The 27,789-nt window shown below is 39.5% G+C and overlaps 1 protein-coding gene across 2 annotated transcripts in view; it reads left to right on the top strand.

Annotated features, from left to right (window-relative positions):
* Positions 1 to 23,889, top strand: part of WDR7 (WD repeat domain 7) — a 386,547-nt gene extending 362,658 nt beyond the window's left edge. For both annotated transcript variants that reach the window (XM_023218353.3, XM_023218354.1), the window contains exons 26-27: positions 15,219 to 15,323; positions 21,087 to 23,889. In XM_023218353.3, the coding sequence (XP_023074121.1) occupies positions 15,219 to 15,323; positions 21,087 to 21,290 (309 nt within the window). In that variant the 3' untranslated portion in view covers positions 21,291 to 23,889. The remainder of the gene's footprint in view (positions 1 to 15,218; positions 15,324 to 21,086) is intronic.
* The last annotated feature ends 3,900 nt before the right edge of the window (positions 23,890 to 27,789 follow it).

Below are 27,789 nucleotides of genomic sequence, written 5' to 3'. Positions count from 1 at the left end.
TGTGTTAAATAATGTTTCTTTGTTAATAACCTTCATTTTTTTAAAAAAAAGCAGAAGCACGCTTTTAGAGAGCGTGCATTTACCATATAATATTACTCTTACTATGTAATGTTATAATTTTAATTTTAACATTTAAAGTGATCTGGCAACTGTGACTCTCATCTCTGAGCAAGTAAAGTATTTTTATGGAAAAGTAAAATAGTGCCTGGGAGTATGACATTGTTTATACCAGGAAAAACTGATAAACTTTAAGATTTCAAAGACACTCTAATATGAAATCTGGAAGACTGTAAGCCAGTGACTTATGGTGGTTCTTCTAAGGGATGGCATTTGACGAGTAAGTATACTTGGGTAGGGTTTTCAGTTTTATTATAAGTACCCCAAAAATGGTGGTACTATAGGTAATTTTTAGGTTCCTTTTTTATATTTTTCCCTGTGTTTTTCAAAGAAAAAAAAATTAAATCGGGGTGTCTAATCTTTTGACTTGCCTGGGCCACATTGGAAGAAGAATTATTTGGTCCACACATAAAATATACTGACACTAATGATAGCTTATGAGCTAAAAACAAAAACTCTCATCTTTTAAGAGAGTTTATGAATTTGTGTTGGGCCACATTCAAAGCCATCCTGGGCCGCATGTGGCCCATAGACCACAGGTTGGACAACTTGATCTAAATAAAAATTATACTTCTACTAAAAATTATTTTTGCTAATGCAAAGTTCATATATAAAGTCTATTAAGCCTCAGAAGTGTGTCCAAACTACCTTCTCATACACTTATTCCAAAAGGAAAATATTATATCAAATGGAGACCTTCTGGTTGAGTTTTAGATTTTTTTTCTTAAAAGTGAATAAAGTTAGTATGCATAGTATTAAAGAATGCCCTTAATGGCATCTGTAATAAGGCATAGAATGTTATTTTAAGGCACATACCTGTGGGTCATATGCATGATAGTAATTATGAGCAGATTACTAATGAAGTGCATTCTGTGTTATAAACAGCGAGCATCACAGGATTCACATCTGCTTGGAAAGAACCTAAGTTAAAACATCAAAGCAGATTGTTTTTTTTTTTTTTCGTAAAGATTGTAATTATTTAGATAGCTCGTCAGTGGTAGTGCAACAAGTGGGCTTGTGTTATTGATTTTCATCTGTATTACCACAACATTTTTCATTGACAAATATTAATTGCTTATTAAGTACCAAAGAGTTTGATGGTCTAAATATTGAATTTTGTAATGAATTGGCCTTTTAGTTTTGCTTATCATTAGGCAGTATGATTGCATTAAAGATACAAAGGTTTAAGCCAATATATCTCCCACTTTAAGAACGTTAAATAGATGTTCCTCTAAAATTTAATTTTAGTGATAGGATATTTAATTCACTTTCCCTTGCGTTCAGGTATATTACCTTTGGCCAAACTATAGGGAATGCTTATGTAAATATGAATTGTGTGGCTGTAATTAGTAGTAAAGTATCCAGCATTTTTTGCATTGATTATGGTTTATGAATACAGAGAATAATTGAAATTTGTATCAAACCAAATTAGTGATTATGATCACTAATGTAGATTTTTTTAAGTCATTAATTTGGTTAATTTTTTTTTTATGGCTGAGAAGAATCTGCACATCTAAGTGAGCAACCAGTACATATGTGTGTATATATGTTTACAGTACATCCATAAATATATACAAGTTCCAGTTTAATTCCTTTTTGTTATCTTTCCTAACTTTTAATAGTGTATTTTTCTTTTTATAATTATACTTGGAGAAATCTTAAGTATATTATACATTGGGCTTTCTAAAACATAATTTGTGGATAACTGATGAAATTTAAACAGTTAAAATTAGAGAAATTAGACTGTCAGTTTTGAGTTGGCAAGTATTGGTAGATTAAAATGTTAAATTTAATTCAAATATGTTTTTGATTCCAGAAATTTGACTTTTTAATAATTGATTTTTCTGATCACTGAGTCAGATAATTACTACTTGATAAAGGGTTATCATTTAAAAGTTAAAATACTATCAACCTTCAAAGCAATTTTGTTACTAAGTATGTTACTTTATGACAAAATCCTCCTTTAAAGGTGATTTGTACATTGGGGACCACCTTGAAATATTTAATTTAAAAATAAAATATTAGATAAAATATTGTATTTCAGGTCTACAATGTGTAAAATGAACCCAGGTCTTTCTTTTCTGCCCACCCCTTATGCTGCTAGTGTCTCCTGTCGTTTTTATCCTCATCCTTTGGGTCTTTTCACTCTATCTGCTCTTCATGGATTTTCTCAACCATTTACATTGGATCTTTTAACAAACATTCCTGGAGAAGCTGCTGTGTACCAGAACAGGGCTGAGTGCAGGGTCTATGCCTTCCACATCTCTCTATGTGCTGATTCCTCCCAAATCTGCCTTTCTTTTCATCAACCTGTTCCTAAGCTCCCAATTCATCTTCCTCACTTTCTAACAGATTTCTATATGCTCAGCCCCTCCACCTGAATTCCCACACTGAGCTCATTATTTCCCCTGACACCTTCCCACCTCTCCCTATCCCCCGCACCCGCCCCAGGGTCTTCTTTCCTTTGTGCCTTCCCCGTCCAGGTCACAGCAGCACCACCCGCCCCGCTTGCCCTCTCCTTCCTGTCCATGCCCACTTCCTCATTCAGCTCCCCATTTCTCTGCTACGTTTGCTTCCCAACCAGTCCTTCTTCCTTTCTGTTTCTCTCTTCTCCACCCTTTGCAGAATGTTCTTAAAACTAGTCTGATCTGACCATTCTCATTTTTTAAAACTACAGAAAACTCCCTTTTGACTATTAAATAAGTCCACATTTCTTGACACCACAAGAAGGCAGCTTATAGCCTGGCCATAGCTGCCTTTCTGCCTCATTTTCAAGCCTGCCTCTCTCCACCTCTCCTCGCTGCCTGGTGCTCCCCTAGGCAGAGTGACACAGGAGTGCTGGCCGTTTTCTTGGACCCCTCTGAAGTCTTCACTTGGCACATGTTTGCTTAGACTCATCTCTTGTTCTTCTCACCAACTTCTGGTGGTCCTTTAGAGCTCAGTTCAAATACAACCTTCTCTCTGCACCTTTTTCTGACATTTCCTGCCACTGCACAGAAACTACTGTCTCCTCGTCTGTGTTTCCGTGACATCTTCTGCACATCTCTATTACGCTGTTGATTGCGCCATTCCATAGTCTCTTACTGTCAACCTGTTGGTCTCCCATTCCTAGATTCACGGGCAGAGGTCCTATCTCATCTTTATACTCTGATACCTTGCACAGGACCTAAAACAAAAGTCTCAATAAATATTTTTAACTACATTTTCCTAAAACTATTTTAGAAAATACAGTTTTTCCTAAAAATCATATTTTTTAGGAAAGGTAGGCAAGACAGATAATATTATTTTACAAATAAGCAAATCAGAAAATTTTTCCTATTCATAAAACCAGCAAAGACAAGTTTTAATCCACTACGTGAAAGTGGATAGTCTAAGTCAGAGGAGTGACAAGTAATGTCAGTGTTATTTTGCCACAGTAATTACTCTGGGAGATTTGCAAATGCAATTCCTATATGAAAAAAATACATATAATATTGCACATTTTATGAATATTATGATTTTAATAGTAAGAAAAATGTTGGATGTTATATCAAAAGTAAAAGGTTAATTTTATCTTTTTGTAACTTGGTATTTCTTTTCTTTAAATTATCTTTTTATTGTATTTATTTTGAACAATACAGTTGTTTTACTATTAAAGTTGTATTGGGAAAAGTAAAAATGTGAAAGGAGCTTTAAGTTAGTAGGTATTCATTCTAGATCAGTCTCTAATAAGTCACCATCAAGGGAATTCATTTTTTTTTTTTTTATTTCAATAGGTTTTGGGGGAACAGCTGGTGTTTGGTTACATAACTAAATAACTTGGAATTTCTTAGCAAAAGAAATGAGCCTTGTAATGCAGAACAACATGAATTAGGTTATGTTCTAGACTAATCTGATTTTCTGTTTTAATAAGTGGAAGAGGCATAATAAACTACATATAAAAGTGTAAAATTTCTAAACCTGTATTGTGTCCTATTGGTATGTTCTATCATTATCCAAAATAAACATGAATCCAAAGGTGTAGTAATGTTGAATTCATATAGGTATGAATTTTAGAATTTTATGTCGTAATTTAACACTTTCAAGTCATTTCTCTTTTTGGAATGGTGAAAATGTTAAATACTTTTGCAACATAATTTTGAAAAATATAAATTCTCTAGCTTTAGTATAACCTACGTCAGACAATTTTGTGTCACCAGGCGCTATACCAGGCAAAGGAGAGGTGACAAAGGAGAGGGAACACATGTGAAGGTCCTGACCTACTGCTCTAACCAAACCATCTTCCATTAACCATAACCCAAATCAAAACCCACGAAAATGCCAAGTCCCATCATGACGGACATTTACTTAGGAATGTGATTTTTGTCCAGCGAGTTAGTGTGTATGGGGTCTGCTGAAGTGCTGCCATGTAAAGGCCTGAGATGTCTAGAGAGGGTGGAGATAATCAAGACCATTCATGCTGCTAAGGAACTCCATGTGGAAGCAGGAATTTATTTGCGTAGCACAGTATAAGACTTCTAGCATGTGTTCAAATAGTTTTATATTAGAAACACTGAAAAAAACATTTAGCTTTTGGGTTTGCCCGAATCTGAAGAAAACATTTTGTGTGACTTTTTAAGCATATGCAAGTGAAACTTTAATAAATATTTCATGTGAGCAGTGTAAATATTTGATAATTTATTCACTATTCTTTTATTTAAAACTCAACCACATTTATCTAAATTATATTAGTATTCAGCAGTAGAGTATCCATGAATCATCTTTAAGTATGGCTCTGTAATTATATTTTTAAATGTTAAATTATATCAAAACGTTATGTTTTCATTTATGTCTTTAGGCTTTTTTTAATCATTATTGAGTCTAAAAGTTGTACAGTACAAACATACTGCTGTCATTTTATTAGCCAAAAATTGGTGGTGATCATATAATATATTAACTTGTGATGTTTGTGATTTTTAGCAAACCTAATTTTCAAAGTATGATTCTGTATAATTAATCATTTCAGCATGCAAAGAAAAGACATATCAATTCTCTATAATTTAATTGGATATTCTGTTGTTACTTTATCCTGGAAATATTGGGCCTAATAAATCAGAAGAACAGGGAAGAGCAAGGCTAGTTCCTGATTATCTGCAGCAAGAAAAGGGGAAAGAGGGGCTTAGAAATTAACAGGTGAATTAATGTCTAATTGACGGAGAACTTTTCTTTGAATCTGAAAGTTTCCCAGTTAAATCGAAGGGAAAATACTCCTAAAATCAGTACCTATTTTTTAGAGTTTTCTGTATGATGATTACAACATTTTAAGTTTTAAGTTTGGTAAGCAACAATTGGCTTCAATGTTTATTCTCTATTTTTCCATTCATAAAACTTCCTTTTAAAAATAATTTTGATACTTTATCATGGATCTTAGTGAAAATATAAGCCTCAATACCATAAAAAACTTATTAGGAATGTCAAAATTACAATAATACAATAGTTTGGGGCATGTATTTTGATTCTCACTATTCCTAGATGAGGGTGTTGTGTATATACATGTGTATATGCACACTCATGTTGATATATAACCCCCCACAGAATAAATATTGAAAACTATTGCTTGTGTCATAAGGATTGTTAATACGTAGATACTGAAAAGCTTTAATTCATCAATGTCAGCTTGTCCTCGAATGACATATAAGTAACTTTTAGTAACTGAAAGTGTGCAGTAGACAATGAAGCTATTTTTAAGGAATAAAGAGAGCCTGTTTACTTGAGGCATTATATCTTACAATAAAACTGAAGATAGCTCACTTTATTATATTTATCCTTAAATCTGTTTTCCATTAAGATGTTAAAATATATCAAGTCTACTTGTTTTTCCCTCTGAATATATATTATTTTCAATTAGATGGTGATAGAAAGTAATTCATTGAATAGTTTCAATACCTTGGCTTGGAAAATGCCAAAACAGGTTGACTTTATAACATAAAATTGGCATAATGTGAATAAAAAGCATTGCCTCAGCCCTCCATCAAGAAAAGAAATTATAGAGATAAACAACCTGTTTTCAACTCTCAAATCTCTGTTCAAAATCTGTAGAACCACCAAAGGGCAGCATCTAGACTTAACGTGCTTAGACTATAGGAGATAGTACACCCAATAAGAAAAGTTGAGCTCTTTTCAATACTAGAGAGTTTTAGGATTGCATTTACCATGTACTTCCATTTTGGTCGATATTTTTAGTTTTTATATTTTGGGTCCCAAGTGAGAAAGAAACAGGTTCCTAACTCTAATTATCCTTTCTTTAAAAAGTGCTTGTCTATGGTCCTTGTAGGAAGGTATTGCCTCTTTGGGTTACAAACAAGCTGATAGGAGGGTGAAAGCCTTCAGGCACTGAGGACCAGGGAGGGAGGCTGCTGGTGAGAGAGATGGGGCCACCATCTCTGTAATCTGGCCTGGGCGTCTGGGGGAATCAACACAGGTACCTTCCTCCTTCTTAGCCAGTGAAGAAGGCCAGGACAACTCTGTTTTAAGAGGTTTAAACTCCTGGAGGTGGGTCAAATAAAAGAGTGTTTCTTCACCCTCACTGTGGCAGTGGGCCAGTGGACCCTGCCTCACCCCACACGGAGGCAAGACTCCCCCCTGGGAAAATGGGCTTCCTATGTCTCAGGCGGTGCTGTCCTCCCAGCCATCCTCACAGGGATGGCAGGGCAGGGGAGATTGCCATGGACCAGGACAGCACCAGGATAGGAAGGGAGGTTGGGCCAATCCAGGGACCTTCCTGTGTATGTGGAAGCCACCTCCATGCCACATGGGGTTGGGAGTCTAGGGGTTCTGTGAGGTCCCCTGAAATTCAGAAGGGTCTGGAAGGTGGGCTGGTTGACTGTTGCCTGTCCAGAACGAGGGGATGGACAGTTCCCCTTGGCAAGCCCCAGCACCACCACAAGCTCTTGCTTCCAAGCAGCCCTGCTGTAGCTGCCTGGGCTGGGGCTGCACCCAGCCTCCAAGCACCACCAGACATCACTCAAGGTCTTTGTTATTTGGTGTGGCAAAGTCACTTATAAGTGTTAGTGTGTAACATACGTAAGACTTTCTCAGCTGTAGGAAAGTCAAGCTACGGAAATTGAAGATCCAGCAGTTCATAGCTTTCTTTTACCTGGTATTCTGCAAGGCAGCAGACTCTGGCACCAGACTGCCTGGATTCTAACCCAAACAAGTTATCGCACCTCCCTGTGCCTCATCTATCAAGTGGGGAATAACATAGTCTGCTTATCTCATTGGGTTGATATGTAAAGATTAAGAAGTTTATGTGAAAGTGTCAGGAACAGCACCTGGCATATCATACATGCTACAAAAGTTTACCTTTTTAGTATACTTTTTGGATTCTCTATAGCAGCAGTCCCCAGTCTTTTTGGCAGCAGGGACCAGTTTCGTGGAAGACAAGTTTTCCATGGACCTGAGTGGGATGGATGGTTTTGCGATGAAACTGTTCCTCCTCGGATCATCAGACATTAGTTAGATTCTCATAAGGAGTGCACAACCTAGATTCCTGGCACGCACAGTTCACAATAGGGTTTGCGCACTCATGAGAATCTAATACTGCCACTGACCTGACAGGAGGCAGAGGCTTGCTTACCTGTCACCCACCCTCCTGCTCTGTGGCCTGGTTCCTAATAGGCCACGGGCCGGTGCCAGTCCATGGTCCAGGGGTTGAGGACTCTTGTTCTGTGGTATAGCATAATAGTGCATGTTTACCTTCCATGTACAATTTTAACATTTATTTCAAGGATGACAACAGCTGTTTTATACTTGACCCTTGCCAAATCCACTTTTTGTTTTAAATTAAAGTATTACGTTATATGATGCAATTTTATCAAGACCCAATGGTGAGACAGAAACTAACCTCTTTAAGCACCCAGGTGATATGATGTAAGTGTTGAGAATTCGTACATTGGAGAAGAGAGAAATAGAAGAGAGTTAATGAGCAATAAATGAATGGGAGTACATGTTTAATGAAAATAAACAGGGTGCAAAATGAGTACTAATGTCTTCTGGAAAGTGGTAGAAGAGGCTTTAGAGCAGGGGCTAATCATCTGGGTTTTTGTCAGCGGATGCCTCTCGAGATGTTTCTGCACCCTCAAGACTCTGTCCATTGGCTGAGGTGCGCACATCTCACTCTCCTAAAAATAACTGGGAGCACTTCAAATGTCAGCCGTCTGCATGCCAACAACTGTACAAGTTTTTCCTTTTCAAGGTGATCATCAGCCACAATTGCCATTTTCTGATAAAATAAGCATATGCTGGCCAGGCTGCATAGTGTCATGAGAAACTGTAGTGACACCCGATCTCCTAATACCAGTACTCAGTCTGGTTTGATATTCCACATCTTGGTCGGGTCTAGTGGCTCATGCCTATAATCTCAGCACTTTGAGAGGCCAAGGCAGGTGGATCACTTGGGGTCAGGAGTTCGAGACCAGCCTGGCCAACATGGGGAAACCCTGTCTCCACTAAAAATACAAAAATTAGCCGGGCATCATGGCACCCATCTGTAATCCCAGCTATTTGGAAGGCTGAGGCAGGAGAATCACTTGAACCTTGGAGGTGGAGGTCGCAGTGAGCCGAGATTATGCCATTGCACTCTGCATTCCAGCCTGGGTGACAGAGTAAGACTCCATGGAAGGAAAGAAGGAAGGGAGGGAGGGAGAAAGGGAGGAAGGGAGGAAGGGAGGAAGGGAGGAAGGGAGGGAAGGAGGGAAGGAAGGAAGGAAGGAGAGAAAAGAAAGGAGAAGGGGGAGGGAAGGGAGGCAAAAAAAGAAATTCCACATCTTGAGGCCAGGTGCTCACACCTGTAGTCCCAGCACTTTGGGAGGCTGAGGAGGGTGGATCACCTGAGGTCAGGAGTTCGAGAGCAGCCTGACCAACATGGAGAAACCCCGTCTCTACTAAAAATACAAAAAATTAGCCAGGTGGTTGGTAGGTGCCTGTAATCCCAGCTACTCAGGAGGCTGAGGGAGAAGAATTGCTTGAACCTGGGAGGCGAAGGTTGCAGTGAGCCGAGACCATGCCATTCCGCTCAGCCTGGGCAACAAGAGTGAAACCCTGTCTCAAAAAAAAAAAAAAAAAGAAACTCCACATCATGAGATGTCATTGAATAAGGTGACCTCTAAGATACCATCCAACTCTAAGATGTCTTGATTGGAAAGCTTGGAGAGAGTTTAAGGAAAAGCCACTGAAATTATTAAGAAGTTCAGAAATAAGACCCAAAAGGAAAAGTTATAGTTACTGGGATTTTTTTTTAATCCTAAAAACAAAAATTAAGTAAAAGAGGGGGCAGATTGCTGCAACAGCCCTCGAGCCTTTAAAAGGCTGTCACACAAAGATTGGTCACCAGCTGTTCTCCATCTCTACTGAGGCCAGGACCAGAGGAAGCAAGCTTCAACTGCAGTGTTTTGGATTTAGATTTGATATAAGGAAAAATTTCCTGAAAGCACACATTGTTAAACACTGAAAAGGGTCCTCAGGGGAGATTTGGGAATCTTTCTCTGGAGCTATTTGAAAACAGAATAGATTTTCATCTGTCTGACCTGCTTCACCATAGCCCTGTCCACACACAGGACAGAATGGGTGACTTGTGTTCTTGGCAGCACCATGTGGTCTTAAGAGCCTATGCACAAAGAGACTTGAGAAGGCTTAGTTCATCGTGATAATTAAATTGGACTTGAGCCTTCTAATCGGCCATAGATGAGATTACCTATTTTTTAATGGTGTTATTATCTGCCTAAATTATTTGTTGAATCTATAATTTGTTTCCTTGAATAGATGAACCTTAAATATCTAATAAAATTTTCAGAAATTGATTGCTTAGGAGAAAAGAAGGGGGGATTTTTTTTCCTTGAACATAATTAATTCTTAACTTTTGAACTCTTTTGAAATGGCTCTTTTTTGATGAGCCTTTCCCTTGCCTAACAGAGCTGTCAGTCAGAGCGATGTCTTTGTCTTCTCTCTGCCTTGAGCAGTTACCTCCCTGCCAGCCAGCCATGAAATCTACAGGCTCCCGTATTGGGATGTCAGAAAGACATGCAAATCAGAGCCTGGTTCCCCCTCCTTAGCTGCCGTTTTCTGACTTCAGCTGCTGTTAATACGTGAGAGATACCAAACATACAATGAGTGCTACAAGCACCCACTGCACCTCACTTGGCATTGCCGGGTATCATTAAGTGGGAGCAGCACTGGGAAGATGTAGGTATTTGCAGGTCTTTGGTATTGCCTCTCCTTTTCAGAGTTCTTCCTCACTGCTGAGGCACTGACTGCCTTGAATTTCTGGCCTGTCTCACCTATTTTCTGCCTCCCTACACACACAGACACTTCATTCAGGCTCACCCTAAAGTCAGGGCATCTGCCATGCTTGTACCTCATGAAAACAAGCTTGTCCTGTTTGCCCTCTGCCAGAGCACATTCTAGGGAAAATGCCTTAGGTGAAGGCATAATTGTGTTTTTCGAGATTTCAGAGGCCATGTGCAGCCAACTGGGGAGGACATATTTCGGCTCAGCAGACCTTTCAAGCACCCCTCAAATTGCAACTGCCTGACTTAATCTAAAGTCAGCCACGCTGCTTCCTGAGAAGCCCACAGCCACACGGGCCGCTTCCCTCTCGGCCCCTCAAGACCCTGGGGGCCGTCAAGGTTCAGTCCACGCTCCTGCATTTTTCCAGTTTATGTTAGTAAATGTTATACAAAATACATGGGTCAGTACTTTATGCATCTTTCCCTTGTGCTGGCATTCGTGATGGGGAAATCTTACCTACTTTTGGAAATCGTGTTTTCATAATTTATGTTAAAATTAAGAAAATGGTTTAGGTAGGATTTTGTGTTCCCCTTTAAAGAAAAAAATGATGAGACCTACAAATAAATATAAGATGTTCTCTTTCGTTTTATTCGACCTCCAAGTGGGTTGGTTTCAAGTCCCAAACTTGTCATTTGGAAGCTGACAGATCATGTGAAGAGCAGTTTTAAAGAGAATATTCTAGAAAGTCATGGCTTTTGTTGACACCAAATCATTTTAGAAATTCTCATTTCTGTTTCCTTCTCTGTGCAACTGGGTTAATTATATTTCTTTGCAGAGCACATTGAAAATGTATGTTAAAAATTGTTGGGTGCATTAAGTATTGTTCATTATTCTGCTTCTCAGTTCCTTTTTTTTAATGAGAAAATGGGGTGGGGGTGTTTAACAGTTCAACACTCTATCTCCCGCTAGGAATAATTGTTTGATTTTTTTTTTTTTTTTTTTATTGTTCGTAGCACTTCCTGAATTTGATTAATTTCTTTGCATTCCATTTCTGTCTTTTCAAGACAGCAATTTCTTTGACTGAAAATATAACAAGGCATGATACTCATTCGCATATAAAAAGTCTACCAAACCTCTTTTTATGTTGAAACTTGTTGTTTTTTGGAAAATGTTCTTCAAGGTCCAGCATTTGAGACCCAAACCATCCAATCCGCTCCATCACAAAGCACTAACAAGTGCTCTGCAATCCTCACAGCTGCATCTCTAATGCCAGAGTAGCGGTTAAAGTCAATTCAGGTGGTGCCTGCACAGATCTTAGAAGTTCAGAGAGTCTGAACAAAAGACAATGGCAACATTTCCATTATAGTGAGGGCTGAAGCACCTCTCAGGCTGAGATTGTAATGAACTCACCAGATGTACCAAGCCATTTAAAACAGCGAACTTCCCTGCACTGCTTGAGCGGTACTTGCTCTTATGAGACAGTAGGTCTGTCTGTCAGCTGCAGTCAGCACTCTGTGGTTTTTCTTTAGGTTTCTTTAAAAAGCCAGCCCTATGGGGCACCTAGCAGCATCATGCTGTGTGTGCACGCGCGCGTGTGTGTGTGCGTGCGCGCGTGATGCATCATGCTGTGTGTGTGTGCATGTGTGTGTGATGTTCTGATCCAAGATGTAGTCCCCCTTTGTCCAAAGAAGACTTTAAAGAAAGTTAAACTCAGTATATGACAGGACTTCAACAAAAGTTAAAACGGAACAGTGATGAGTAAAATGAGTAGGAGGAAGTATTTATTACTCGATGTATAGGATGAGCATAAATTTAGTTCTGAGTCTCCTGGCAGTAAAGCAAACCAGTGTTAGGTTATGTAATTATTGTTACATGATAAAAGAAAGCAACAAATTTATCTGGAAAGACAAACATTTTCCCAGCAGAAAATTCCAGGCTGAACTTATTTCCCAAGGTCTTCTATGAGAGCCACTTAAATAACTGCTCAGTGTCTTCAGCTAACATAGAAGTACTCTTCACATGGATGTTTTAAATACTCGCCAGAGGAAGACAAAAAATGGAATATTTAGAGAAGAATGTTCTGAAGGAGCAAATATGGTCCCAGTGAGTCTGTTTTACTACTTTTACAAAAAGCTAACAGCTGGCCTCCAAGAAAGGGGTGTGAATGTGTCCGTTGGGTTGTAACATCTTTTGGACCTGCTGGTTTATAGCCGGCTCGCTGTTGCGTTCTCTAACTTACTGAAGCAACCTTCTGGTTGCTGATTAAGGAAGGATGCTAATCTGGAGGAGGAAGGCTTGGCATTCTGTTTTGAAATTGAGGAGCCCAATCTCCAGAAGGAGGTTCAATCCACCTCTACACAGAGTCGGGCTTTGAGGGCTTTCAAGAAGAGCCAGTTTTTCTTAGAAGAAAAGTCTACCCACAGTTTTAGATGAATATTGGGATCCCAGAGCATGGAAGAAACTTTGAATTTTGAATCAAATATTTGTAATAGAAAGTTTGCATTAAATGCCAGGAGGGACCAGGCAGGAAATAAGTGAGCTGGGCGGCCTGGTACACAGGTCTTCTTTTGTGTCAGTGCTGGGCTGGTGAAGTGAAGAGCACATGGTCAGGCTGAAGTGCTCACCACCACTCAGCTCTGGCTGATGCTGCCACATGTGAACAGAGGCCCAGTACTGCCCGATCCTCCAGTGTTTCAGGAGAGGCTGGAAATCTTGATTTTACGTAACATCTGATCAATTAGAAAGATGGGCTGAAAAAAATTCCGTTTTTTGCACTTTTGCAGGCCAAACCAAACACATCTATTATCTAATTTCAGCTTAAGGGTTTTGAGTTTGCAGCCTCTAAGTCAAGGCCTTACTGTCCGACTGTCTTTACCATAAAGTGGCCTCAGATTGGCCCAATAGAATTTCAGAGTTTTAGCAGAACTGAATCTTGATTTTAAAAAACGGTTAAAAATGCTTTCCCAATGCGCTGATTAAACTGACCTAGTAAGTGGGAATGACCACTTTTTCTGATTTAATTGGTTAAAGGCTTTTTTCCTGCTTAAGTGATTCTCATTCCAGAATAGTTGATGTTAAGCTGGTTTCTTGCAATAATTATTCAGCAAGTGCACTCCATTTCTTAAATTAGTGCATTTATGGGCCAGCGTCATGAGTAATCACATCTATTTAATCAAATGCCACAGTCTGAAGTCTGTGTTTATAGGCAACCTGGTATGCTACATAATGCTGATTCTGAGATGTGTGATTAAGGCATAGTTTTGGAGAAGTGTTCATTTAATGGTGTACTCAAGTGATTGAGTTATATGACTGTTTATATGTGTCTGGTCATCTCTAAGCAAGCAGGAGTAACAAAAATATTAAAAGTATTGAATTGTTATATGCCATGCATTGTGCAGAACACTATGTATTACCTCATTTAACCTTTACAAAGCTCTTTGAGTTAGATATTATCATTATCATCATCATCGTTCCTACTTTACAAACATGGGTACTCTGAGATGTTAAGTGCTTTCAATAACTGGCCTTAGGTTCCACAGTTAGTACGTAGTGGAGCTCATATGCACACCCAGGAAGTCTGGCTCACATCGGTGCTCTCTCCCTGCCCAGAGCCCAGTTCTGTACCAACATAACTTTTTTTTTTGAGTGTTAGAAAACAAGTGTTATTTGGGGACACCACAGTCCCTTGAAAGTCTAATGACAAAAAAGGACAGAATGCAAAGGCAGCAAGGAATGTACTTGTGTCTCTACCCCTGTTTTCCCTCTTCTTGCTCATCTCAGGCATTCAGATATGTAGTATGAAAAAATCTTCTGAAATGTACAGTACCTATGGGCCGAATCAAATAACAAGCCTGATGCTCCCACTGAGACTCAGGGCTCACAATTCTTTATCAAAAATGGCGACTGGAAGCAAACCTGTCCTGAATTTTCTTACTTTAGGGGCACATATTTCCTATTCCTTTCTAGACAAAGGGAGGAGACCAACCTGCAGCTTGTAAGCCGGACTGAATATTGGTTAATGTAGCAGAGGTATGGTTTTTAATAGTTGAGTGCAGGGAGAGGAATACAGTGTTATGCTAATTTGCTTAGTATCCAGTGCCTTCTGTAATTATTAATATCATCAGACTTGAGTACTGTTTTTATTAGGAGGGACCTTCTATCAAAGACCTAGTCTAAAATACAAATTCCTTTTTATTATTCATGGTTAAATCAATGATCGCTATTTGGCAGAGGTTCAAAACTATCCCTGTTAACTTGTTTTTAATGGTGTTTGATTTATGTGTGTGCCCAAACCTCCCACATGTGTGTGGATGTATATTTACTAATTGCAGCTATATGCATTTAAATACAGTGTTATTGGTAGAAAATGAAGCATAAAGCATGAGCAGTGTATAATTATTAAGGAGATGAAATTATAGCCTTTAACTCCTTCCAGAACAGGGATTTTTATAACACAGCTTTGATTGTTTTTTTATTTCAGATGAGCAAAGTTCCTGGATACTTTTGGTGATCAGTTTCTTACCTTTCTAACTAATTGTAAAATTCTTCCCTGTGGTGAACATAAATGAATTAGCACATTGGTTTGCCTATTAACATATGGTTTTTCTTTGGGCTCATGCTGCCCTCCTAACTAGGAGGCAGGTGGACACCTCAGAACAAGATTGAAGCCCTTGGAGAGTTCCCTCAATGAGAGAATGTCGGTTGCTTGGCTTACTTTTCTAAGCTGACTTAATAAACAAAGAAGACAACAGCATCTAATACCCATGACGTAACTTATTCAACATTGAATGCATTTGTGTGTATACCTGTAATTGTCCTGTGGAATGCTTACCATTCATGATATCTGAATTTTATTTTAGACAATCCATGGACACAAGGGACCAATCACTGCAGTGGCTTTTGCTCCTGATGGAAGATACCTTGCCACCTACTCAAACACTGACAGCCACATTTCTTTTTGGCAGGTAAGGGTAGATGCTCCAGGGTCTTAAAGCGTATACTGCGTGATATGGCTTTGGTAGTAAGCCTTCCTGTTGAGCCGATCTGCCGGCCCTCGTTCCTGTCCTCCCTCCCTCCTTGCAGCAAACATCCAGTCTGTATTGATTGCTGATGATGTGCCAGGCACTAGCATGCAGGGTGCTGAGAATACAATTAGCAATCTGGAGAGAGGGGCATCTGCTCTCACGGAGCTTGCAGTCTGAAGTAGACATACATAAATAAGCAAGCAGTTATGGTCCCAGGGGAGCCTGAGAATAAGGTTGTGGGAAGGCTTTTCAGAGGAAGTGACACCTAAGCTGAGGCTTGAGTGATGTGGAAGAAGGGCTGGGTGTTCAGGATTGGTCAGGAAGTGTGAGTGGTTAAGAAGGGGACACAGGTGCACGAGTTGCCATGAGCAAGGGCTGGCGTGTTTGAGGGCCTGGCCCGAGAGGAATCAGGCAGGAGAAGCCTCACTGGCTTCACCTATTCATTTACACAAGGTCCCTGGGTCTGTGACTCTAACAGGGCGTAGGGCATAGGATACTAAGGTGTTTTCCTAGTGTTCACCTCATGTCCCTTTTATACTTATCTCATTTTTCTTTGCATTCTGAATTTCCCACATAATACTCATAATTCTCAAACTGTTCAAAACATTTCTTAAGATCTCAAATAGTCTTTGGTAAGCAGTTCATGAGAATGCCTATGTTTAATTCTGAATAAAATGAACACTAATTTTGAGAAACTAATTTTGGCAATAGAATATGTTTTCTCCTCACTGCTTAATTGCTATCCCATCTTCTTTTTAATTGCCTTACTCTTTTAGTCCCGAAAATTACCAAGAAATTAAACATTACCTAAACACCCCCAAAAAAGTTAATTTAAAATGTTGTTGTTTTCTTTATTTTCTTAGGATGCCAGTATGTTTTATGAGATTCAGTTTATTGCTTTGAAAACTAAAACAAAACAAAATAAAAGTTTAAACAAGGCTTCAGCAAAAAATCAATAGGTAATAAAATGTAAAATGGATACAATAAATTACTTAATTAACAACATGCTATTAAAGCATGACAACTTCAAAATCCGTCACAGACTTCTTCTACTTTTATCTAATTTAGTTTTCCAGTTTATTTTCTCATTAGCCTTTCTTCCAAAATATGTCTCCAACATCTTAATTCGCTCATATTAAACTCTCTTTATCAGAGATCTCACCCAGCCCTCATTTCCCAGTGAATAACCACAGCACTGGTGTTTTCCTCTCCTGAAATTCCACAGTGATTCCGTTAGGTGTCCAGAAACTGGGCTTTTGCAGCAGTGCTTCTTTTAGGAGTTTACCTACTGCTTTGTTTTCCCTCCCTACTGATGTCTAACTCAGTGGCCTCTATTACGTCAGCTGTACCTTGATACAAATTTTCTTTTATTTCCTGTTCTCTTGGGATCTTGGAGGAATATTTATATAAAGCTCCACTTATTCCACATTTACTAGGTATCTGAGAGATAGGTACTGGCCTGTGCATTAGAGACACAGAGATCAGTAAGTCATGGGTCCATGCTTGCCAGAAACCTGTGTTCTGTCCAGGGTTTCTTCTTTGGAATAAACAAACAAAACACCTCTTTTTTCCAACTTTCTTTCTGCTAAGAAAACATAATTTGTTATATAAGAAATACCTCACATATTAGCCAGATTTGAAACTTTTTCCAGTATTTTCAGGAATATTTTGAATGGAATTTTCTAAATGGTAAATTATCTTTTTCCCCTTTGATCTTCAAGGCTTTATTTGGATACGTTCATCCCTTCGTTGAATATTTTTCTATTTATATCAAAATTACTGCCCAGGTCACTGATGGGATTATGGGTAACATCCTTTTCACTTAGAAATCAAGCTCGTGTATTGGATGGCATCCTTTTCCGTTTCACTTACAGATCAAGCTCATTTATTAGATGGCTTCCTTTTTAGATAACATCTTTTCGTCTTCCAGTTCCTCTCTGAAGCAGGAGGCTTCTGCTGTAGACTCTGGGCTTTGCCAAGCACACTCACATCTGTGTGCCTGGATACATGGCTTTGCACACAGTGGGGCTGCAGCACATGTCCTTAGTCCAGAAACTCACCTACTACTCCAAGGGCTGCTTCCTGTTAAACTCTGCACATGCCAGAGCCAAAAGCAGCCCAGGCAACACCCGGGTCATTCTTGCCTCTAAAACCAATGTCGGAATTTAAAATACAGCCCATTTCTTGATGTTTATGTTATACCAAACTCAGACGTGAAATTTTAATGGAAGACACAAAAGCAAGTCCTTTCAACTTCTCGGGAAAATGCAGTGAAATCTCTTCCAGAAGTGTAGTTGTCTTATTTGAATTAAAAAGAGTTCAAAAAACAGTATTAGATCTACTGCTGCTCTCCCCAAATGGACTTTGCTGATTTATTTAGATGCATGTTTCGTTGTAATGATGTAGGAGAATACTTTTATATTATTCCAGTAAGTGTACTGTATTTTGAAAACTTAATGAAGTCTTATTAATACAGAACCTTACTAAAGCTATCAGCTATTAAAATCTTTGCTGAGAAATGAGTGTTAATGAGAAATATTGGTTGGATAATTACTCAAGTGAGACTTAGTAAGGTCTGTGTCCTGCATTACTTACATTGGGAATAGCATTAAAACATTTCGTGTTGTGATGAATTATATCTGTGTTTCTGTGTGTTGAGAAAATAATCTTCACAGAACCAGTTTTGTGAAGCATTTATTTTTGACGGGAATAAAAAAGCCAAAGTTATATTTGAGTGAATTTACATTCTCATCTGTCAAATGATGTAATTTGGCAGTCATTCAAGCCCTTTGATTTTCTAACCCCACCTGATTTGAATATTTTACTTCTCTGTATCCATTGGTATTTGAGCAAGAGGAGGAGTTTGGTAATGAAATACAGTCACAATTCTCTCACCCAAATCTTACCACCACTGCCCAGCAAATATGCTGTTTCAGAAATGCTGATAATAAGTTAGGTAGATACTAGTTTCATTTATTTTAATTTACTCCATTGTATAGTAGAATACTGTTCAACCATTGAAAAGGAATAATGTAAATCTGTAGTCATTAACAAGAGAAGATTGCCATCAACATTTTGTTGAACAGAAAAGCAAATTCTGAAACTACATGTTAATATAAGCTTGTTCATATAAAATTTATTAAATCTGCTTATCTTCATCTTTATGTACCTGTGGAGGTCTGGAAGGTTGTTTACCAACATTTTAACAGGGACTGTCTTTGGGAAAAGATATTTCAGGAGTTTTTTGCTTTCCTTTTTGTACTTCTCTTTATTACTTGAATTTTCCATAATGAGTATTTACTATCTTTGCAATCAGGAAAAAGTGAATGTTACCAAATCTCATAATTCCACATAGTTTGCATTCATTCAAGGCTCAAGATGTCCTTACCTGAGCATCATTTTTCGCTGTCGCTGGTCAAGAAAACATTAATATTGAATAACAAAATTGTTAGTTGTTTCAGAGAGAGTCATTTGCCTGAGTTTATTGGAAAAACTAATACCCTTCCTATAATACTTCAGATTCATGCCAAATTTGAAGAGGTCATAGGGAAAGGATGATCTTGAGCAATCAATTTTAGTGAACATGGGGGTCTTTACTGTTCCACATGTATGCAACTATAACAGTTATGTTCCGTATAGAATTTCACGTATCCCTATTCTCAGGCAGGAAGGCGATTTGATCCGACCAAAGGCATTTATCAAAGTAGGGATGGCTCAGGTTATAAGAGGAACCCAGTTGTAATGGCCTTTTCTAAAATCTTTACAGCTAGAGTATTCCCATGAGATATTCTCTCCCTTTTCATGTTTAGCTCTCAACCCATTTTTTGTTCATGGCTAAATTTGAAGAGAGGAATTAAAAATAAGGAAGTGTCTGAGCATTATATGCCCCTTGCATTTTGAGTTACCAGCAGAAGTCAAGCTTCGTACATATATTCATAGAAAATCTATAAAGAATGAAAAATACCTTGTAGTTATTTATCAACTGAGAAATTAGATTTTTTTTCTAAAACACACTATGCCTGTTGAGGCCAGTTAATGTTAACCAGCAATCTTCTGGGTCATTTGGATCTATCAAGTCAAGCTCACCATCATTATTTATATTTTAACTATTTGGGAACATCCAAGAAAGCAATAAGGCATTGATTTTTATCTTTTGTGAAGTTTTTGGGAAAAGGAGAGAAGGAAGCAAAGAAACAGGCTTCTGAAAGGGTGACGGTAAGGAACTGCCTGGCTGGAAACAGGAACCAAACTTTAACAGAAAGAGTTAACAATAACCATACATTTGGTTTTAAAATGTGACCTCGTACACTAGTGATTTTTTTTCACCTCTGTGTTGTGTTTGGCACTATTATTAATGCAGGAAAATCAGTAACATTAGTCATCTTAAAAGGGTTATTACTCAAGATGATTTAAATTGTGAAAATGTCAGTGGAGCCTGCACGCACTCTGCTAGAGATGCCATGATTTACGCCCTCTGACACCATCCTGCTGCTGAGAAGGGCTAGAAAAAGGAATGGCTTGTGTTTTGCAGTGATCCACATGCAGGGGATGATGTCAGTGATAACACATCTTAAATGTCCTAGGATTTGCCAGAGTTTCATGGATCCACCATTGGTAGATGTTGGATCATAATCTGCATGCTTCATGCAAATTTCTAGAAATCTTACACATTGAGATGGAGGTTATACTGGAGAGAAGCAGTGGAAATGAAAATTAGTACAAAGAAAAAGTATTATTTCTGAGACTTCTTTCCAGATTTTCAGTATTCTTTCCATGTGATATTATAATAGCACACATGATGCGAATATATTTTAGGTAATACTTAGAATCTAAAGAAATCTTCAGACTCAGTTGCTTAGGAAACAGTTCACGTAGACAACTACCATCAATATTTAGTACTTCAACCTGAATGCATAGTTGTTCATGATTCATAATTTCCATGTTATTTTTCATTTATGTGAATGGATTAAGAAAAGCTAAAATTTAAATCCTGAAAAACTGCCAAAAAGCAGAAATCATCAATTGTCAATAAAATATTAAGAGCGGACTCTCCTTAGTATAATAGCAAAACAGTGAGGCACAGACATAGTGTTGAGATGAAATTGATTCTGGTTCTGCACTTTATAATAAGCAAGAGCTTCCCAGAAAGTGAGTTTTTAAAAAGCAAGTAAGGAGTGAAGGTATTAGTAGGTGGGAAATGGGGGTGGAAGGGAATCTTGAGCTTTATTTGATCCAGTAAACTGTCACTCTGTCTACTGCTTAACCTTGCTTCCTTTTCTTGAACTAATTACAAATCCCAAAGCTTGTCTTCGCTGACTCATCCATCAGGGAATGCAGTTAGCATTGTGGTAAAGAACATGAAAGTCTTCAGTTTTAAATATCCACAATGTCCAAATGCCTGTGTTGTTTAAATGAACCATTTTATGAAGAGCTATAATTTAGCTCTCCTCCTAAAGATCCATGGACTCTCTTGTTGTCAGGTTCTACCCCCATGAAATTCCTCTAGAGTTCTGCATTTACTGTAGCAGCATCAGAACAATTCCAAGCACACCGAAAGGAACTGTTGAGAGGTTAAGAACAAGCTCAGGTGAAGGAGAATAACCATGATGGAGGAGAAAGTGGCCAGAAGAGATCGACCCAATCTCTGTGCTAGGGAAAGGGAGAGGGCTGTTCAGGTGACACATGTGCTCTCTGTCCCTCCAGATGAACACGTCGCTGCTGGGAAGCATCGGCATGCTGAACTCGGCACCTCAGCTGCGCTGCATTAAAACCTACCAGGTGCCGCCTGTGCAGCCGGCGTCCCCCGGCTCCCACAACTCCCTCAAGCTGGCCCGGCTCATCTGGACTTCCAACCGCAACGTCATCCTCATGGCCCATGATGGGAAGGAGCACCGGTTCATGGTCTAATGCTGCTGCCTGCCGCCATGACTGCGTTTTAGTTCTCTAAATTCTCCAAGCCGATGTTGCTCTGTCCTTCCTCCCACCAGATTGTTCCCAGGGGCCTGCCCACCCCAGTGCCGTCCAGGGGTGCGGCCAGGTCTTGTCACTTGTGCATGCTTCTCAGGGGCAGACCCCGCTAGTGCCATCTGTCGATTCAGAGGCACGCACATACGCTCTGCAGGATGTGGCCATCCTGTCAGCAGGTAGTTTTTCCCTGCCAGAGATGGGAGCCGAAAGCCAGGGGTTCTTGGGAACGCTCTTGTTGCTTGGTGCACCAGAAGCACAAAAATCAATAAACACTGTGATTGCAGTCCCAGCCCAGATCAGCATTTTAGCCATCTCAACCCCACCTCTGAAGTGCTGCTTGACTCTGGCCGTTCTGACCCTGGGTGTTGAGGTCATGTGGTGTAGTCCTCATGATTGAAATCATTGCCCTTTGAATTTCCTAAAATATTGTTTACCAAAAAAGATTCTGTGTTTACATGTTCTTTTCTTCTGGTGATTGCTAGGAAATTACTCAATCCAATTTCCTAGGGTTTAGCTACCACCTTCTTTATCAACAGCTAACCAGTTTGAGATTCATGAGAAATTATATACACACACAAAAAAAAATTTTTCTTGTAGAAAATAGTTTTCCAGACACTTAGCCTTCTGAAGTGCTCATCTCTTGCTTAAATGATAGTGTATTTAGTAGTTTAACATAAAAATAATCACTCCTTATGATCTAGTTAATGTAATTATCCAGTCACTGTAACTAATCTCTTGAAGGGACTTTTGTGATAAAGAGCCAAGTTCGGAAGCATAGCGTGTACCGGAAATGAAGACTCCCCTATCCACTGCTGCAGATCCTGTTGAAGAAAGAGCTTACCCCTTTCCCCCGGAAACCTCACGATCCTGTAGTTCCCATATGTGTGGCAAATGTCAGTTATGAAATTATTATAATTCAGCCTTCAAACTACTACTGATCAACTAAAGGAAAGCTAGTAAGGTATTTCTTTTAAACAAGTATTCTGGAAAAGTAATAACTATGGCACAAATGTTCAGGAGTGTATATAACAATGTGTGGGCTCTCAGTTAATTTATTTGAGCAGACATTGCAATGAGGGTATTCATTATGCTTCTAAGTAAGCTTTAACTGTATCACTTTCTTCTTACATCAGATTGTGCTGGTTCTAGCTCATAATAATGAAAAAATAGAATAATATTTTGTATGAACTGTTTCTAACAAACCTTGATCTGTATATATTTGTGGGGGGTTGTTTGGTTGCCTAATTGTTGATTGGTCGGTTCGTTGGGCAAAATCATTTATTAAATGCAAAAATAGAAAATTACTTGTTAAATTCAGAGAAAATATGTGAAGTTTACAAAGGAACCAAAATGATAATGGAAGAATTTAGTCTTAAAAGTTTAGGTTGTAAGAGTTTATCTAATATACAAAAATGTAGGATCAAGGTCTAGGAACAAACATTGGTTATTCCACTGAAACAGATTTTTAAAGAACATATTAAGAAATTAAGACCACTGGAACATGTCTTTCATATTTATATGATGTTATTCCCATTGATGGCAAATCTATACTGTTCCTTGGTTTTAGAGTTGGGTATTCTTTCAAAAGTGAATTTAGGCACATGCATGTACATTGTATTTATAAAGATTATATATGTAGTTTCCAAGGAAGAAACAAAGACCTATACAGTGTAGACTTTATTTGTTTGGTGAACGTGCTGTTGTGTTTGGTATAGCTAGAGAAATGTAAGGTAAACTAAGAGGCTCACTTTGTTTTCCAGTGGGCCCACAGTGTTCTCTATACCCAACATATGTTTACTTTATGAACTTAAATGGAAATTAATTTATTGTAGACTACATCTCTATTTGGAATGATGAGGTAAATGTATACCTTAGCATTTTGTTTAACAAAAATGTTCTGTGTGTCAAGAAAGAGGTGTGGGAGCGGTAGGCAGCCTGCCGCCAACACACAGATGGCTCCCACCACTACGAAGGTTGAGAGCAAAGCCAGGAGGCCCAGAGGAGCAATAGCCCTGGGCCACGAGTGTGGGTCGGCCTTTCAAGTGTTCTGTATGCACAGACAACCAAGGCCAGTAGAAAGCTATGGCTGCAAAACCCTGGGGTGGATGATGTTTGATGATTAGATGGTCATCTCTAACTACTAAATATCTGCATTCTTGTTAACATAAATCTCTCCTTGGCTATTTTAATAGCCACAGTCCTAAACTTCATCCCAGCTTAGATTTCTCAGCACTGAGGTCAACTCTGCAGTTTCATCCCAGCGTACACCTTTAATGTTTTATTGATTTCATTGGCACTGTATTTGGACCTGTCCTTGTATATGTAGACACATATGTGGCTTCATTGGTGATTTACAAGCAAAAGATGACATGACGTGACACCTGTATGAAGATGTGATGATTGAACTCCCTGTGTATAGTGAGTGAATTAAAATGTCTGCCTCTCCAGACGTTTCTTAATGATTCCACTTAATAGATTCTATGTATGCTGAATGTTCCTGTGTACATATGTGTGTTAAATAAAACAATTGTATTGAAAACTGTTTTTCTCACAGTATTACCTTTTCCAGTGTTCACTCATCTTAAACACCCTCAGTGGAAATCCGTATGCTCCCCTCGCCCTGCTGCCTCTAATCATTCATTTCCCTGGAGACCTGGCTTGGGAAAGGCAACTTATTCCCAGAGGACAGTAGAGCAGAAGTACAGAGAGAGAAACTCTCCCTCCAGAAACTCACTGGCACCCTCTGTGGTTTGGGCAAGGGAGTTGCATGCCTGTTGCTTTATCTCCACCCTACATGCTCCCAAATGACTGTTAATGGCACCAAATCATATCTTGTCAGATTGGATGGCATGGGTTGGCTGCCTCTTGGGAGCTAAGCTGAGATCATTAAGTTCACTGCATTTCATACTCAGTTTGGAGTTGAATGTGAATCCCTGAGGTAAAGGGTATAATTGGTTTTCAGAAAAATCAAGAATAATAAAGTAGGTCCTTATTGCTCATAGAGGGCTATGTGTAAGTAGTGAATGTACTTCTTTTCTCTTAATTATTTCATATAAGAACACAAAAGCTTGAATTGAGTCAATCATCATGTAACAGTATAATTTTCTATAAGAATTTGATGAACATTTCAGGACTGGTCTGAGGCATCTTTGGCCCTATCAAATGCCCACTATGGGCCCCAGGAAATGTTTTAACATCTCGGGACTTAAATGCATTCTTATAGGGAAAATAGGGGCAGTAACAGTTCTGTATGATCAGTGATCACGTAAACTGATCAAATGTGGAAAGGGCGTGACATTAATAGGAAGGTAAAGCCAAGCAGTGCTGGGTGAACTTTCACCTTTCACCCCTTCGGCTGACTGACAGAGCTGAGTGTTGAAGAAAATCAATACTTTGGAGCCAGGAGGGAGATATTTCCACCCTCTAACTAGAGAATGTATTTTGACAAGGCCAAGATAATCCAAGCTGCACAGGAGAAAGAGAAAAGAAGACTCATTTTTAAAGCCTGACACTTCAAGGTGTTTTTGTGCAATGGTTTAGAGATCGTCAATACATACAAATACCAAAGGTCAAAAAGAAAAGCCAGAAGAATTTCAAAAATTAGATGTTCAGTTCTTTTTGCTGTTTACAAAAAAAAAAAAAAAAAAAAGGACTACAGAGAGTTTTGTGCTTGTAATTGTCCTTTTAATGAACCAGGCTCACAATTGTGTGAGCATTGAGGTGATCATCCCTCTTTAGTCAAAACTAACATTTTGTAGCAGCAGAGCTGTGAATATTGAATGCTCAAAAAGCATTCAGACTTCCTGCTTCTGTACACCTTTAGGCTACAAATTGTTTTGTTTTGTTTTGTTTTTTTGAGTGGTTACATTGTTTTGTGCTAACATCTCAGAATCTGGTTTTGCAATTCTTGTTGATTCTGCCATAATGGTATTGTAAATCCTGGATCCTTCTTCACATTCGGTTCAATCCTTTGCATGAGAAAAGAGTTCTACCTAGAACTTAATGTTTTTCTAGTTTCCCAAGTCCCTTTAAGCAAATTACTTATGAAGATATTCTAAGTAATGCCTCTCTGAAGGAGAGGTTTATGCACCTCTAGGAAGATGGTAAACAATTCATTCTTACCAGCAAGATGAGAGCCATTCATTCTGTAGACAAATACCTCCATCAAGTGGATATAGATTATTTGCTTTCCTACTGATCGAAAACTAAGAAGCCAGTGGTGTCTATACCTTCCAGACAAGCTCAGAAGGACAAAGGAATCTTAAGTATCTAAAATACGCCATCAGGCCTGCCGTAAACATGTGCTAATTAAACAGTATTAAAAATACAGTGAAAATATAGCTTCTATTTATATACCTTCTTACTCATTAATAAATCCCATACTATTCTGAGGTGACAGATCAGGCTGGAAATTTTTATTTTGTTTTGTTTCAAAAAGAGAATGCAGCCAGCCAAACCTCCTAAGTTTTCTGAGGTTTCCCAGAGAAGGCCAGGAGCCTAGCACTGCTTGAATTGTAGGGGTATGAAGTAAATATGTGCTGCATTTGTGAAATCCATTGTATTGCACCTGTCAAATGCTTAGAAGAGTGGCACATAGGAAGCACTCAATAGATGTAAGCTAATATTTTTAGGAGACAGGAGTCCTTATTGAGCATGGATAAACAAGATGACCTGTGTTCTTTGGAAAACTGTTGGATTTTTGTTGTATATTTTCATCTCTATGTGGACTCCACAAGTAGATCTGGACATCCTATCCAAAGGGGGGCTCCTGTGGTTCTGTTTGTATTCCCCACCTGCTTTGCCATATTGCTACGTGTTACCACCCCGCTTCTCACCAAAATTCGTAGACATGAAGAAATGCCAAAATATATGCCAGCAGAGGAAACTGGTTGGTTGTGGCTGAAGTTATCACCAGAACAAGCATTCTAACAGCTGTGTGCTGAGTCCTTCCTTAAAGATTAATTCCCAGCCAAAGAGAACTGTCTCACCCTACGTCATGCTTCCTTTCCTGGTGGACAAACACATCCCATGATGGGTCAGGAAAGAGGTTTAAAGACCGAGCCCCGGCCCGGGTGTGGTGACTCCCACCTGTAATCCCAGCACTTTGGGAGGCCGAGGCTGGGAGGATCACTTGAGGTCAGGAGTTCAAGACCAGTCTTGAACTGGTTTCACCATGGTGAAACCCCATCTGTACTAAAAATACAAACATTAGCTGGGTGGGGTGATGGGCACCTGTAATCGCAGCTACTCAGAAGGCTGAGGCAGGAGAATCACTTGAACCCAGGAGGCGGAGGTTGCAGCAAGCTGAGATCGTGCCACTGCACTCTAGCCTGGGTGACAGAGTGAGACTCAGCAAGTCGTAAGGAAGGTGAGTCTCCGCCTCAAAAATAATAAATAAATAAATAAATAAATAAATAAATAAATAGACTCAGGCCCGAGCTCCATTTCAAAGCCACTTAGAAAGGCCATCCCAGCTCCAGAACTCCCTTGAACACTGACTGAAGGCTTCACCGAACTGCATCCCAGCTCAACCTCTTTCTCTGCCCAGACCTGGGCATTTGCCTACAGATGCTGATCCCAAGAACACTGCTCCATAAACTTCCTATGTGCAGACCTCTCTCACACACAGTCTGCATCCCAGAGAACCCACCAGGAGTGGCCCAAGGAAACAGATTCTAAAACGGAGTTTGGGAGCTGAGCCACCCATTGAACCATGGCAAGAAGGACCCATCAGTGGGGGTGGGCCCTCATGGACAGCCTCTGACACCTTGGCCGCACAATTGTTAAAACTTTCCTTGGTGATGCTTCTATGGCATGCTGTTGGAGGGCGATGTGCTGGAGGGTACCGCATGGCAGGAGTTGAAAAATAAGGGAAAGGAACAATTATAAAGACAATGGACTTGGATGACTGTTGTGGAGTGCTCTGGAAAAAGACAATGAAAAGCTGAAGGGTGATTAATCACCCACTAGAGGCTAAATGTGAAAGCCAGAGAGACTGCTTGGCAACAACTAAGGATAGCTTCATCTCCTACAGCCAAACATGAGCAGCCTCAGCCCATGGAGAAGCACAGCTCCAGGGGCTGAATTCACCTCTGAAAATCTGCTGCCCCAGGGTCAGAGCCCTGACAGAGGTGAACGGGGTTCTCTGGGTTGATGCACTTGAACAATCTTGAACCCCCAATTCCAGCAAACCCTCCTCAGGCCTGCCTACATGGCCATTTCCTCCCTGTTCAAAGCCGGCTCCCCTCCTCCTTTGCTTGAAGATAATGCAGAGGCTTCTCCCGTGCAGAAGTACACATACCCCCCACCAGAGTGACTTGGGTTAAGTCATGGTGCAACCTGGCTGCCAAAGCACTGGACCTGCTGGGAGAGGGAAAGAACCATCTGCCATAGGAGCTGTAGCTCCTCACCAACACGTACCCAATGTAGCCACTGAAAT

Source organism: Piliocolobus tephrosceles, chromosome 18 (genome assembly GCF_002776525.5).
Source record: "Piliocolobus tephrosceles isolate RC106 chromosome 18, ASM277652v3, whole genome shotgun sequence".
Classification (NCBI taxonomy): Eukaryota; Metazoa; Chordata; class Mammalia; order Primates; family Cercopithecidae; genus Piliocolobus; species Piliocolobus tephrosceles.
This window is presented reverse-complemented; position numbering and strand designations above follow the sequence as displayed.